The 16,085-nt window shown below is 43.7% G+C and overlaps 1 protein-coding gene across 1 annotated transcript in view; it reads left to right on the top strand.

The window, feature by feature from the left end:
- The first annotated feature begins 276 nt into the window (after positions 1 to 276).
- The window catches only part of Ipo9 (importin 9), a 50,617-nt gene continuing 34,808 nt past the window's right edge, over positions 277 to 16,085 (top strand). Inside the window, exons 1-4 of the mRNA XM_029475586.1 lie at positions 277 to 464; positions 11,410 to 11,471; positions 11,683 to 11,769; positions 12,325 to 12,526. Of these exons, the coding sequence (XP_029331446.1) occupies positions 302 to 464; positions 11,410 to 11,471; positions 11,683 to 11,769; positions 12,325 to 12,526 (514 nt within the window). The 5' untranslated portion in view covers positions 277 to 301. The remainder of the gene's footprint in view (positions 465 to 11,409; positions 11,472 to 11,682; positions 11,770 to 12,324; positions 12,527 to 16,085) is intronic.

Genomic DNA, 16,085 nt, shown 5'->3' with positions numbered 1-16,085 from the left:
ATCAAAGGTTACGCGCCTTTATTCCAAGCGCGTTTTCTAACAGCGCGTGCGACTTCAGGACTACAAACCGTTATGAGAATTCTGTGTGTGCATAGACGTCCCAAGCTTTCCTGGCCGGCGAATCGCGGTTCGGTTCCGGCAGCAGAAGGCGCTGTCTCCGGAGGCTGCGCTCTATCCCCGCCCCCCGCCCGCTCCCGCGTACTTAGGTGCGCAGGCGCGGCTTCGCGGATTGGCCGTACGCGGGAGCCGTCATTCGGTGGCGGGTCCCGGCCGCGGGGCTGGCGGGCTGAGGGGAGGAAAGATGGCGGCAGCGGCGGCAGCTGGTGCTGCTTCTGGGCTGCCGGGTCCAGTGGCACAGGGATTGAAGGAGGCGTTGGTGGATACCCTCACCGGAATCCTGTCCCCCGTGCAGGAGGTGCGGGCGGCTGCAGAGGAGCAGATTAAGGTGCTGGAGGTGACAGAGGGTGAGTGAGGCGGGACCGTCACGAGGATGGTTCGGACCGGGGCCGACCGCACAGTCCGCTGACCGCAGGGATTTGGGGATCTTGAGCCAGCTGAGAGGTGGGCGTCAGGAGTGGATTAGGAAACGTGGGGGTGGGGGTGCCGCTGGTGGCTGGGAAAGTCCTAGAAGAAGGGTGGCGCGTCTGAAAGGAAAGGGTCGGGGGAGGTGGAGCCTTAGCGTGGATGGGGTGGGGGAAGACTTGAAAAGATAGATAGTGGCGGGGTTCTGCCGAGGACAGAAATGGAGTTCGACGAGGTGCTGGCGGTGTCGCGCAATCTAGATGATCTCTGAGCCCGAGACAAGGTCTTTTTGCCGTTTTCTTCACCAGCTCGGTTGTAGTGGGATCAGGGAAGGGAGCTAGAGAAGAGCCAGAGGTAAGGCCCTTAAGGAGGCGGCCACCATCGAACAAGTTTCTGCATCAGAGTTTTAAATCTGGCTGGTTGTTCAGACACATCACGTTTTCCTAGAAATCAACTCAATCCGATGCATACGACGCTTCACTTTCCGACCATGCTTCCCGGTTTTTGTTTTGTTTTGTTTTTTAAAGACTTAATGGCAATTATTAAATACTGTGCATTTCTATGTACAGAAACCGATCTTCCTTTGTTTTAGATTCTTTGTTCTCATCCTCCCGTTATGTTCTTTAACGTGTTAGAGAAGAAACTATTAGCTTGACGTTTTCTCTTAATTTCCTGTTTAGTGGGCTTTCAGCGGGCCTGTTTTTACAAAGAACAGAAAAAAGGGTCAAGTCTCCTTGGTCTTTATGTAAGAAACATACTTGATTCGGAATTCCAGATCCTCGGAATCCCCAAGCTCAAGGGAATATTTCCACTGCTCCTTAAACTTAGGCTTCTTCAGAAATACGGGAGATTGTTTCCATATTTGACCAACCACCCTCAAAGCCTTGAGTTAATACTCCTGTAGGACTTATTTTTATTGAAAAGAAGTGGATGTGGTGGGGGAACCTCCCTTGAATTTAGTTTTTATATCCTCTTATATGACCAACTATTGAAGGCAAGTTTCCTTCTGTTGGGACTATTGGGATTTGGGATCTAATAGGTTAGAGACAATTTTGAAAGGCCAGGTGTAGTTTTATAACATACCAGGCTCTTGAGAGAGGGAACCGTGGATGGAAGAAAGCTATTGGAACGAAGCACATAACTTGTCCTGAGGTTTCTAGGTCAAATTCCTTGACTTTACAGTTCATGCCTCTGCCTCCCTCGGTATAAAGAAAGAACGCTGATGGGCAGAAACCTTACTTGTTACGTGCATTTAGTTGCTGGTCTGATGCAAACCGATCCTTAATTAAACCTCCCATGAATGATACCCAGTGTTTGAGCTAATCCCAAATGTATGGCTGACACCCTAACTGTGAAAGGCCGGCTTATGTTTAGACTGTACAGTAGTTCTAGTCTTACTCTGATTTCTTCTTCAACTCATAGCCAGATGCTATGGCCTCATCTAGGGCACAGCCACCTATACAGTCCTTGAGATCGTTTTGAAGTTCTTGTCACCTACTCTTGTTTCCTTTTGGAATCTTGAAATCAAAAGTACAGAATTTCGATCTGATCACTGATGAGTAAATTGATAAAGGCCACCTCAGTTCTCCCTCCTGTCCCCATAACCTACTGATAATGTGTGAGTGGCCTGCTGAGAGGCAGGGGCAAGCTCTGATACAGTAAGAGGAATGGCGGCTGGTAGTGAGGTATATGACTCAAGCTCAGAATGTGGTTACAGAGGTGGATCAAGTCTGGAGTTGAATATAGTAATATTGGACTCTTCAGCGGCTTTAAAATAGTCTTGTCCCCTTCTATACCTGTTTTTATTTAGAGGATAGTGGTTCATTCCTTAAGAGTCTTTTCTGGGAGGGGTCTTTAACAGTAATCTCTCCCACTGGGTCCTGAGCATCTCCAATTTTACATACTGGCTAACTCTGAGGTACTTTCTAAAGGTTCGCTTCTAACAGCTTCTTTGGCTGTGGCCCTTCTTTACATGAAATGTGACAGCACCTGGTCTCCTAGGGGGAGTTCACGAGCTTCTTAGTCCTGGATGGTGAGGAAATTGTTTCTGTAATGAAAAGGCCTCATGGGCCAAAATCAGAAGCCTTTCTTGCAGATGAGTGAATAAGTGATTTGCACCCTTGGAATTGCTTTTCAGTTCTAGTTCTGTTCCAAAAGGATGAGCCTTGCTTTCTGGTCATTGAAAACATCCTTCCTTAAAACCTGAAGTTAATGAGAGTTGGTATCTTATTTTTGTGTTTTGATAATTTTCTTTTCTGTGTCAGTAGAGCACAGGGTCAAGTAACATATCAGATCCAGTCCCTCTCCCTTCCAAGAGCCACGCTGTGGGCCATTTGCTATGCCTCACCGAGGCATAGGGCACTAGATCCACGTGGATTCTAAGATTTTAGGGTTGTCTTTTCTTTTCTTTTCTTTTCTTTTCTTTTCTTTTCTTTTCTTTTCTTTTCTTGAGACAGGTTTAGCCCTGGCTATCCTTGAACTCACTCTGTAGGCCAGGCTGGCTTTGATCTCAGAGATCCACCCACCTCTGTGTCTGTCTCCCGAATGCTTGGACTAAAGCCGTGCACCACCACCACCACCGCCAGTTGTATGACCTGTTATATTTGCGGGAAAGGTGTGTGCCTTTCTTGGTTGCCAGCTGATGAGCTCCACTCGAACATTACTTCAAGGGTCTCTAACTGGTGGGGAAAAGGCACATCAATTGTTACCTCCTAGGCGGGTAGGGCAGGAAAGGATGAAGTTCTGGCCAAATTATGTCAGAAATAGAATTTTCCCTCTAGTGTTGAGGGTTGAATTTGGGGCCTTGTGTGTGCTAGGCAAGTATTCTGCTCCCTAGCTACATCCCCAATCCGATAGATGAGATTCAAAAAAGTACTTTCCTTAAGAAATAGAGCGGAAGTTGCATTCCGATCATTCCTGTTGTCTTGCAGCTGGTATCTTCACTATCAGCTTTTACATTATCCAGAATGAACACATAGTCTTAGAAGCTCAAGAGCTCTGTGTGTGTGTGCGTGTGTGTGTCAGATCCACCCACTTGCTGCTGTGTTGGCCAGATGTCCTCAGCAGGTTTCTTGAGCTCCTGCTCTTGCCCTGTCCCTAAGCACTGGGATCTAGGGGAGCCTGCAGACTTTGCATAGTTAGAGCCTCCTTGTCACTTGGAGTCTTGTGGTAGCCAGCAGACAAGTGTCCCCTTTTTCCTAAGAGGATTAGAGTTTGAGTTCGATTAGCAGAGTTTGTAAAAATTTAGTTCTGCCCACATAGGGTAAAAGTAAAAGTGTTTTTATTTATTAGCATGTTCTTGTAATTGTTTCATTTGTAGACAGACATATGTCAAGCATTCATTAACATGAGCATCAGACAAGAGATGTGTAGATTCCCAAAGGTCTATTGACTCTGAATCTTAGTGTTCTGTCAACAACTGCTGCTGCTGCTGCTTCTGCTGCTTCTTCTTCTCCTTCATCTTTCCTTTCCTTCTCCTTCTTCTCTTCCTCCTCCTCCTCTTCCTCCCTCTCCCTCTTCTTCCTCTTCCTCTTCCACTGTTCTAATTCCGCGTATGGTGAGACTGCTTTCTGATGTCACCTCTTTGTTTCTGGCATGTTGATGCTTTACCTCTTTCCTCCTTCAGTTCCCTACTTTGCTTCAAGAAGAACACCCTAAGTGCTAGAATGAGTACCTTCCACGTACAGTCCTGTGTTCTCTAGCTAGCAGAGCTGAGATTTTTGTAAAAATAACTAGGTTTAGACCTGTCTTTTTTTCCTCTTGCTACTTATTTTTGTTAGAAATGAATACATGCACACCTCCACTCACACACATCATTTGCCCTTAAATACATTTTTTGTCTTTTTTCTTTTTCTTTTCTTCCTTTTTTCTTCTATGCTTAGGGTTGAACCCAGGGCCTTATGCATTCTAGCCAGGCACGCATTCTACCACTGAGCTGTAGTCCCAGCCCAGTCTTTTCTGCCCTTGCTTCACAGAGAATCCATGCTTCCTTTTCATCTCCCGCCATTGCATTGACCAGAGGATGTGGATAATTCCCTGGCATTCAGATGCTACTCAGTTATATATGATGGTTTTCCCATCTTAGATGCCTAGAGAGATGATCCTGCTGGCTGGAAATGCTTTCTGGTTCTCATGGGCACTTTTCTGGCTTTCTTACAGTATAGCATAAGCACTGTCCACCTGCGAAGGGCACCCTGCAAGGATCCAGACGCACTCCTGGGCATGTGGCAGGCACTGAACCGAGCGGAAGGCGGCCACGCTCGGAAAAAGGCCAGTGGTAGAGTTTTCTTTTCCCTTTAAGCTATGGTTTTGTGGTGGTTACCTATCCCCATGAGCGAGAGGGGGCTTCTCCAGAGTGCTGCGTAAAACTTTCCTACAGATGGTCTCTGTTCAGTTCTCCCTGAGGTTGGCTATCGAGACACTGTCAGATCTTCAATCTCTCTCCTAGATCCTTGAGAGCAGTGGTGTGCATTTCTTAAATTCTCCTTTGTCCTCCCTGCCCTCTTTTACATTTTTCCTTCTAAGCCAAAGTCTTTGTTGCCACAGATATTTGTTGCCAAATAGGGTAAGAGAAAGTAGGGCCAAGATCACCAGAAAGGAAGAACAAACATCCAAAAGACTAGAAAATAAGTCTAACATTGAAAATGAGACTAGAAGGTAAAGAGAAGGCAAAGGGTTCCTTAGAAAGCTCAGAGGATGTCTGTCTGAAGTGGAGGCACCCGGTAAAGTCAGGTGAAAAAAATTTCAATTAACCAAAGAAGGCTCTTCCTGTTTCATCTTGGCAATGGGAGCTAAGGGGAAATGTGGTCCCTGACAGAATGGCTCTAGTAATTCCTATAGCTCTCACAGCAATGCTCTTTGGTTCAGTGTCTTAGATTGAATCTTCATTTAACCTGAATTAGTCTCTTCCAGGCAGAAGTCCAGTGTACATGTCTCTTGTGCTTTCTCTGCTTTCATTAAAATGTTTCTTTTTTGAACAGATAGTTGGCTTTTTCCCCCAAAAGTTACTGTATAGATTCTGTCAGTACAAGTCTTCAAATGAGGTTCCATGCTATCTTAGATGGGGTTCTCTGCCCTCAGACAGAAGTCAGCTTTGTGAAGAAACAACCTGTGTTGATCGTGGTTCTGCCAAACAGTGAACTCAACAGCTGTTTGTTTGTTTGTTTGTTTGCTCTTTTGATCACACTGTCAACCTCAAAGTCTTTCATTCTCTGCATTAATCTTAGAGCAGACCTCATTATCAGTACCATACCATCATTGTCATTGGAAACAGTCCTTCATCAACTTTTGTGGAAGTTACAGTTTTTAGTATGATACTTTTCTCAGAGCTATACAAGTTAGGCAGAAATGCCCTTTTTCATACCCTACCGTTGCCTCCTGCAAATTAGGGTTGTTTTTTTTGTTGGTGGTTTTTTTTTTTTTTTTGTCTATAAAATGTGAAGCTTACTGGTTTAGAAATTCTGGGAACTTAGAGAAGAGAATGTGTTCTGACCATTCTGCTTTAAATCTTGTCTTAATTTGCCAAGTTAGTCTGCAAGTCATCTTGCCCAGGAGACTCTTAAACAGGCATTTGTACTAGTTGAACTTTCAACCTCCTCCCTTAGGTGAAAGAAATAAACTTTTGTAGAAAACTCATCTTAAGATATGTGTAGTGGAAACTCTTGGCTGACTTGCTCTTAGGCCCTCCATATAGATCTTAACCTTAGGCTAATCTCTGTTCTCGGCATCCTCTACTGTCTAGCTGCTGAGTGGAGTGTGAGGTGTGTCTTTCCTGGGTTACCAGACACAGTTTCCCTAGGACAGTGGCAGAGAAGCTCCCAGCGATGTGACCCTCACTAGAAGGCTGCTTCCTCCTGGCTCAGACACGGAAAAACCTTTCGTGGAAGCAAGCTTCTTGGAAAATAGCCTTCACAGTCTCCAGTCAGTGACACGGGACCTCAGCTGCCCCGGACCTGTGTGCAGTGTTCTGGAGTACGCTGCTGGGTCTTCTGCTTGGCACCTGGGTGGACTGGTGATGAGAGACATTTCCTTCCTTAGTCCTCTGTCACCCTAGAGCCACAAGCAGCAGTGTCCTCATTGCAAAGATGGTCATTCAAATTTATTCACACTTTAGAGTTTAAACTCAAATTTCAAAACCTTCTCAAAAACTCCTCTTCCTCAGGATCTTTTCATGCTGTATGATTGACTGTTTTGCTTATTTTTTGCCTCATTTTAGTTTGTCCCTACGGGACCTATGGGAATGATACAAAAATTAAGCTTATGCCAGGAACTTTTAAAACACACATAAATGTTATGTAAATAGCACCATAAAAGAAAGTTCTATGTGTTCCAAGTAGTTTATGAATATGTTTGTAGGTCACTCTGATGAAGGAAGTCGCATGAGGCACACTAGAACCGATTACCATGTCCAGGGAGACCAAGACAGTTTAAATTCAAGGCATGAGGTTAATGTCTGCTACCACACTAACTATCTGGATTGCAAGTGTGGGTGCCTTTACTAGAAGTATTCCTTCTATTTGACTGATTGATAGATTTATGTACTTATGGAGATGGGGTTGTGCCGCGGCTTGTATATGGAGATCAGAAGAGAACTTGTTAGGGTTGGCTCTCCTTTAACCATGTGGGTTCCAGGGATCACGTTCAGGCATCAGATTTAATGCCAGTGCTTTAGCTGGCTGGACTATCTTATTGGGCTACCTGTTCTTTTAAAAATGGATTTTTACCTTGGTCTGGTGAGATGGTTTGCATTAAATTAAACCTAAACATTAGCGTTTAAGAGGTCTTAATACATCTGGGTGTAGTGGTGCACACCCTCAATCCTAGCACTACTGGAGGCAAAGATTTCTTGAGTTGGAGGCCAGCCTGGTCTACAGAGTGAGAAATAGTGAGGTCCCCATCTCAAAACCAAACTAAAACAAGGGTCTTCTTGGTGGTAAATAGGCCAGGTGTGTTTGCTAGAGTCCATGCTAAGAGCTGACTCAGACATGGTTGGGTTTACACACCTGTTTCTTCTATGACAAGAAGAGGGCTTTTTATATTTACCTAGAATCTGAACTAACTAAAATAATCATAGGAATCAGATTGAATTTCAGTATCTATAGAGATGATTCTAAAGGTTTTAAGTGTTTGTGATTTAAGCATTTAATTCATGTATTAAAAGGAAAGCCCGTTTTATCATGGTTTTATAGACAGCCTCATTCTTCATGAGTGACAGAATGGGAGCGATAGAAAAGGACCAAGAACTTCAGCTTAGAGAGGCTGGAGGCTAACTCAGCAGCAGAATACTTGCCGAGCAAGAAGCCCCAGCTTCCATCCCTCCTGTTGCAAGAAATAAATTAATTTGAGTACAGGACAGCCAGGGTTTGTTACACAGAGAAAAAAGATGTTGTAATTTGGAGTAAAACAAACACGAACCAAAGAATCTGTTACAGGATAATGTGAGAGAGTCACTGTTCTAGATGATACTGTGGGTTTTCTCTGTGTGTCTTGGGTGTTTTGCCGGCGTGTATGGCTGTACACTGTGTGCATACAGTGCCCTCAGAAGCCAGAAAAGGGCACTGGATCCCTAAGACTAGAGTTAAAGCAGGTTGTGAGCTGCCATGTGGGTGCTGGGAACCAAAGCTGGGTCCTCTGGCAGAGCAAGCAGTAAGTGCTCTTAACTGCTGAGCCATCTCTCCAGTCTGCATTACATGTGAACAAACTGGAAAGACACCGTAATTAGCTCAAATAGGACATCTCAGATAAACTAGACAGGTCGATTGTAAGGGTTGTATAGAACACCAGGGAGTGAAGAGTAACTAACAACATTGAAAGGAAAGCCTCCCAGAAGGGACAGGCTCCACAGACACGTAACCATTGCATAAAGTTTCTATATTACACTGTAGCACAGGAAATAGTTATAGGACAAAAAGTCTAAAAATCCTATACAAGTACCTATGGAAACTGAGTAAAACAAGAGCGCCCCTGCTCTGCAAGTCTGATATATTTCAAAATCTGGTGCAGTTTGTGTATATCGGCATGAGTTTGCAAGTGGAAGATTGCATCTGGCATTATGTGATAGGTCAGAGTCAAAATGCAAGAACACTGCCGGCTCGATGCTCCATGCTTGTAGTCTTAGCTGGTAAGAAACTGGTAAGAAGCTGGCTGGCAAGAGAATCTTGAGTTCAAGGCTACTGTGAACTACACAGTTAGATACTGTCCAAAAGAAAAAGAAACAAATGGTCTGGGCTTGGTAGCTTGTGATCCCAGCTCTTAAGAGACCAAGGCAGGAGAATTGTTGCCAATTGGAGGCCAGCCTTGGCTACATACAGTAGGACTCTGTCTCACTAAAGACAGTATGTGAAAAGGAGAGGACATAAAGATAGTCTCTCTGTGTAGCCTGGCTATCCTGGAACTCCCTCTGTAGACCAGGTTTGCCTTGAACTCAGAGACCCACTTGCCTCTGCCTCCATGCTGGGGTTAAAGGTGTGAGCCACCACACACCTGGCTAGATGGGACTTTTAAAATGGAGCTGGGACAGCTGCATAACCATTTGTACCATACAGAAAAACAATCCCCAGTGACTAAAAGCCTAAATGTTAGAAACCAAAGCCCTAGAACTACTAGAAGAAACATGATGAGTTCCCTTTAGCCCTACACAATGGTGGGCAATAAAAATAAGTAACAAAATTGTGTCTTTACCGTGTGAGAGACTTGGGCCAACCACATGCATGTGTTAAATCAATTCCCATAGGATCATTTGTTATACTGACACCACCATTCCTTCTTTGAGGATTTAAAGGATAAATAGCTTACCTAAGGACAGGTGTGGTGGCTTCAAGATTTGAACTGAAACTTGCCTAAATCTAGAGACCTAGCTGGGTTGTTTGCTTTGTTTAGAGGGGCAGAGGCAGTAGTGTGTGTAGATATGTGGTTTGGGTGACATAGAATTTTAAATTTCCTACCAGCCATAGGTTTTAAAAAAAGAAATAGGTAGAGATAATTTTAATGCTAAAAGGCTAGAGATAGCACAGTGGTTAAGAGCACCTGCTGCCCTTCCAGAACCACGTCTAAGTTTGTTTCCAGCACTCATGTTGGGAGACACAATTGCCTGTAACTCTAGCTTCAGGAATCTTACGATCCGATGCCTTCTTCCTTCTCCTACTGGCACTTGTATAGATGTGGTGGCATACATTCATTCAGATGAATACACCTAGAGATAAATCTAAGTAGTAGCTTTAATACTGACTGGTCATGGTGGTGCACATCTTTAGTCCCAGCACTAAACACTGGAGCCAGAGGTTAGCCTGATTTACTCCATGAGTTCCAGGCCAGCCAGAGCTACATGCTGAGACCTAGACTAGAAAATTAATTAATAAAAAAATGATTTAATTAATTAAAAATTAGCTAATGAGTTAAATACTATACTTATTTAAACTGTCATATGTCAAATATTCCCATGTATAATCAATTTTGGTTTTGTTTTATTTTGTTCAGGCTGTAGAGTTGTACATGCCTTTGATCCTGGCGTTCAGGAAGCAGGCTAGGAGCTTTTTATGAGTTTTAGGCTAGCCAGGGCTATGTAGTGAAATTCTTGTCGCAAAGAAAAACATTATTATTTGTTTTTCATGCTAAATTTGAATTGTAGGGTGGTGTTTACATTTACAACCATCTCAGTGTTTGTGACTGATGGCGGCTATATTGATCTGCACAGTCCTAGATTGAAAGATATAAAATTATGATCTTACATTCTTTTTTTTTAAAAGAATTATTTATTTTATGTATATGAGTGCACTGTAGCTGTTTTCAGACACACTAGAAGAGGGCATCAGATCCCACTACAGATGGTTGTGAGCCACCATGTGGTTGCTGGGAATTGAACTCAGGATCTTTGGAAGAGCAGTCAGTGGTTTTACCCGCTGAGCCATCTCTCCAGCCCTGACCTTACATTCTTTTTTTTTTTCCTAAGATTTATTTATTTATTTTATGTATATGGGTACACTCTAGTTGTACAAATAGTTTGAGCCTTCATGTTGTTGGGAATTGAATTTAGGATCTCTGCTCGCTCTGGTCAGCCCCAGTCCCTGCTCACTCTGTCCCAAAGATTTATTTATTATTATACAAAGTACACTATAGCTGTCTTCAGACACCCCAGAAGAGAGCATCAGGTCTCATTACGGGTGGTTGTGAGCCACCATGTGGTTGCTGGGATTTGAATTCAGGACCTTCGGAAGAGCAGTCAGTGCTCTTACCCTCTGAGGCATCTCTCCAGCCCCTGACCTTACATTCTTAATAAACAATGATTACTTTGCAAATGTAAATGGGTCTATTTTTATTTGGTAGTGAGCATATATAACATACTTTTAATAAGCAGTTCAAGACTGTTAATAAGGTGTTTGACTCATACCAATGATCCCAGCACTTGGAAAGCTGGGGCAGGAAGATCTTATTCAAGACTGTTCTGGCAAAATCCTGTTTTGTTGTGTTTTGTTTTTCTAAAATTTATATTGCACATTGAAAACTGTTCTCTGCAACCCTTGTTTTGTTTTGTTTTTTAGGGTAAGTGTGTTGAGCCAGGTTTTCTCAAATCTAATGTCACAGTTCCTGACACTGCTGCACTATAGGAGCAGTGGGTCAGGTTTCCTCTTGCACTATAGGAGCTTGGGTTCCGGTTTCCTCTTGCACTATAGGAGCAGTGGGTCAGGTTTCNTTTCCTCTTGCACTATAGGAGCTTGGGTTCCGGTTTCCTCTTGCACTATAGGAGCAGTGGGTCAGGTTTCCTCTTGCACTATAGGAGCTTGGGTCCGGTTTCCTCTTGAACTCTTCCCTTGTGGCTTCAGAGTCAGAGCTCAGTGGTTTGCTGTGGCTTTGTGAATGTCCTTAACCTCACAAGAAATTTTTCTTTTTCAGAATTTGGTGTTCACCTGGCAGAGCTGACTGTAGATCCTCAGGGGGCACTGGCAATCCGTCAGGTAAGTCCAGGGTGACCTAATGATAAGTACTTTCCCTTCACTTATAACTTAGAAACTTTCTTAGGGGAAGGAGCAGGAATAAGGACAATGTATAAAATATGACTTTTGTACAGCCTTAGATGATTCAAATGTATCAAACCCTAACTGTAGGTTTTATGTGTGGAAATAAGTCCCGCCTCTTGTTGCACATGACGGCTTATTGTCTTCACAGCTGGCGTCAGTCATCTTGAAACAGTATGTGGAAACTCACTGGTGTGCCCAATCAGAGAAGTTCAGACCTCCGGAAACTACAGAAAGGGTAAAGGCTAATGGTTACACATGGTTAATCTGCCTACAAAGATGGGAGAGATAGTCCTAAGGCACTCAGCACTAATATAACACTCCTGATACCAGAAAACAAGACTAGGAAGAAAGTAGATTGGTGGGCAGCATTATGAATGAGTGCTGTGCTACCAGTGAGCATCAGGAGGGACTGTGTTCAAATCCCGTTCTGCCCTTCTGCAGGCCATGAGAGCATTGGACATGTTTAACTGTGAATACTCAATTACTTAAGTTTCCAAAATTAGAATTAAAATTACTAACTTTGAAGGGCTTGAGAATTAAATAAAATACTTCTTAGTACAATTGCTAAGCAACCAATCCGAGTACCCAAAAAAGGATGAGTTTCAAGGTCTAGAACTGTGGGTTAGAACCTGGTACAACTGTGGGAATGTTTTGTATGTGTGATGTCCAATGTGAACAGCACTGTAGCTGGTGAATTCGTAAATGTGACTACTGTAACTGAGCAGTGAAGATCGTCCCAAGGCCTACTGCTCACCTCTGATTAATGACAAGTGCCCTTCCTCCTCTGCAGGCAAAAATTGTCATCCGGGAGCTGTTACCCAATGGGTTAAGAGAATCAATAAGCAAAGTGCGCTCCAGTGTGGCCTATGCTGTGTCCGCCATTGCCCACTGGGATTGGCCTGAAGCCTGGCCCCAGCTCTTCAACCTGCTTATGGAAATGTTGGTGAGCGGAGACTTAAATGCCGTCCATGGAGCCATGCGTGTGTTGACAGGTACCGGAAGCCTTTCCCTTGGTGTTGTACTTGGACCTTAAGTGAGTGGGGAACAATTAGAAGCTATGTGGTAATATGGTCTAGACCAAGGATCTATTAAGTGTTTCTCCTCTCTGCCAGGTTTTTGTAAATGTTTCTCTTCTAGTTTCTATCTCTCTAGCCACCAGAAGTGCTCTAGATTCTTTCCCGAGAGTTGAGTTAGCATGTACTACTTATACTTCCAAACTTTTTTCTTTTTCTTTTTTTTATATATAAGTACACTGTAGTTGTCTTCAGACACACCAGAAGAGGGCATCAGGTCTCATTATAGATGGTTGTGAGCCACCATATGGCTTCTGGGATTTGAACTCAGGACCTCTGGAAGAGCAATCAGTGCTCTTAACCACTGAGCTATCTCTCCAGCCCCATACTTCCAAATTTTTATAGAGCAATACTGTAGGCTAAGTGTATGATTCAGTGGTAGAGCATGCACAAGTCCCAGAGTTCAAGCCTACAAACCACACACATACAAAGATACAGGAATGCCATGGCAAATCAATACTTAGATTTTTGGGTTGAATTCTGATTGCACCTTGGCACTCTGCTTTGTCTCTTTGAGCCTTAGTTTCTAAGATGCTATCTTTTTTTTTTTTTTTTTCTAAGATGCTATCTTAAGATGTTATCTTATTTCTGTTATGTTACTCTGAAGAGACACCATGACCAGTACAACTCTGATCAGATTGAGGCTTGCTACAGTAGGGGGCGAGCTCAGGATCGTCGTGGCGGGAAGCAGACAGCTATGCGCTAGATCAGTAGCTGAGAGACACACTAGACCTGGCATAGGCCTTTGAACCTCAAAGCCCATCCCCAGTGACACACTCCCTTCAACAAGGCCACACCTACTCCAGCGAGGCCGTACCTCCTCAAACAGTTTCATTCTCTGGTGACTAGACATCTAGATATATGAGTCTAAGAAGGCCATTCTCATTCAAACCACCACAGAGGAGTTTTTGGTAGTTGACCTATGCTAATCTATGTAAAGTATTGAGCATAATAGCTGACGTGTAGTAGTAGACTGGGTAACCTTTAGTTATTAGGCTTAACATGACTCTTGCGTATTCTTTCCTATTTAGCTGACTCTGTATCCTCTTGAGAATGTCTTGGTAGTTCCATCTTTAGATGATAATATATAAACACATAAAGTGTAAAGTGATTAAATTCAAAGACTTGTACTCCACTGCATAGTTCAACCAGGAAAAATTAAGAATAGTCAGTGTTCAGTTGAGTGTCGTAGTACTCACCTTTAAACCCAGCACTCAGAAGGCAGCAATCTCTGTGAGCTCTAGGCCAACCAGAGCTATACAGTAAAACCCTGTCTTAAAGATAGAACAAAAAAATTAGTCAGGGCTAAAAAGATCACTGGTTAAGAATGCTTGCTGCTCTTCCAGAGGACTCAGGTCAGGTTCCCAGCCCTTGTGTGCTGTTAGCTGCCTCTACTCCAGCAGTTTGCTGTACCTCCAGCTCCTTCACACAAACATGTGCCCCCTGACCTCACACACATGCCAAAAAATCAAACATTTGATTTTTCAATTAAGGGACTGGAGAGAGAGCTTTGTTTAAGAACACTGGCTGCACGCCGGGCGTGGTGGCGCACGCCTTTAATCCCAGCACTCGGGAGGCAGAGGCAGGCGGATTTCTGAGTTCGAGGCCAGCCTGGTCTACAGAGTGAGTTCCAGGACAGCCAGGGCTACACAGAGAAACCCTGTCTCGAAAAACCAAAAAAAAAAAAAAAAAAAAAAGAACACTGGCTGTTCTTCCAAAGGACCTGAGCTCAAATCAGGTGGCTCACAGTCGTCAGTGACTCCAGCTCCTGGGGATCTTATGCCATCTTCCACCCTCTGAGGAACCAGCACACATGTGGCATACAAATACACATACTTCAAAAGTCTTTAATGTCACAATGTTTGCGCCTAGTGAGGTAGGGCTAGGGATGTGTCTGAGTTATAGAAGCACTTGTCTGGCATGCATGAACCCTGTGTACAGTCCTCTGCACTGAAAACAACCCAAACAAAGAGTCATAGGCAGGTAAAAGGTTTTGTAGAAATAAGAATTAAAAGAATCTATGCAATCCTGACCATAAAACGATCAGCTCAGAGATGGGCATATTCTTTGCTACCTTCTTCCATTCTCTCTTCTGAGAAGATGTCAACTGTCAGTTAACGGGGTTTTGGTAGATATCTCTTATAAGGCTGATTGACTCACCAGTCCTTCCAGAATTTACTCTCATATCTCCCTAGGTCTGGCCGGAGTTTCTGGTCCTTTACAAGTTCTGTGCTATAGTCGTTCCCTAGATAAAGTCAGTAGGAAATTCTTCCACAGATACTGACCTGGAGCTGCTGGGAAGACGCCTCAGTGGCTAGGAGCACTTGCTGGTCTTGCAGAACCTGGGTTCAGTTCCCAGCACTCACAGTCTAGCTCACAGTTGTAATTCCAGTTCCAAGGAGTCTGACTCCCTCTTCTGCAGACAAGCACTCAAACATATATAATAAAAATAAGTCTTTAAAAATACTGATCTGAGGCTGAAGAAATGGCTCAGCAATTATGAACACATTCTGCTCTTATATAAGACACAGGTTCAGTTCCCAGCACCAATATTGGGCAACTCACAGTCACATGTAAGTCCAGCTGCAGGAGATCTGACACTTCTGGCTTCCATGGCCTTGTGTCACATATACATATGGTATGTGACAAAACCTCTTCTTGGGGAATACAACACACACCAGATTGGGAGCCCACATCAGACCAAAGAATGGACACCACCATCCAAGTCCAACGTGGTAAACCACAGAGTTTTATAGGGGCTACTTACAGGAATATGGGTGAGGGGATACTTACAGGAACAGAAATGACTCAAAAACAGCTGCATTACCAAAGCCCACCCCAGCATAGGTGACAGCTCCCAAAGCTGGGAACCTGGAGCACACTGCACAGGCCGCTCAGCAGGTTGGAGCCTGTCCTTTCCAGGTGCCTCACTTGCTCTAAATCTCTTTGAAGAAGCTTGGCTTGTTTCTGCTTCTTCCAGGCAGCCGATCTGGTCTGCAGCTCTGCAGCTTGGCTGTGCTGCATGGGAGGGGGATTCCTGGCTTATATAGCTTACTCTGGCAGGGAGGGGCCTAGTGAATCCGGGAAGTTTCAGAGACTGTTTGGAGTTGTTTCTTACCTTCCTGCTTAAGGAGCTTCCTTGCAGGATGGAATGCTTTAATCTCAGAGAGAATGGTTACATGACAGCATACCCCCATGCACATACATATGTGTAATTAAAATAATAAAAATAATTTAAAGTAGATATCAAACAAAGAATGTTAAATTAAAATAATACTACTAATAATAGTAATGATAATCCTGCTGGACAAGCCATCTTGTGCTGATCTTTTCAAAAATCATCCTTCCCCTCTGTTTTGTAGGTTTATGAAAACCACACACAGATATCTTATGAGGCCTGCCAGTTTACATGAAATCTTTTTTTTTTTTTTTTTTTTTTTTTTTTTTGTATTCATAACTCAATGTTTTCCATTTCCTT

The sequence above is a fragment of the Mus caroli genome, chromosome 1 (genome assembly GCF_900094665.2).
Source record: "Mus caroli chromosome 1, CAROLI_EIJ_v1.1, whole genome shotgun sequence".
Taxonomy (NCBI): Eukaryota; Metazoa; Chordata; class Mammalia; order Rodentia; family Muridae; genus Mus; species Mus caroli.
The sequence above is the reverse complement of the archived record's forward strand: the minus strand, read 5'-3'. Positions and strand labels throughout refer to the sequence as shown.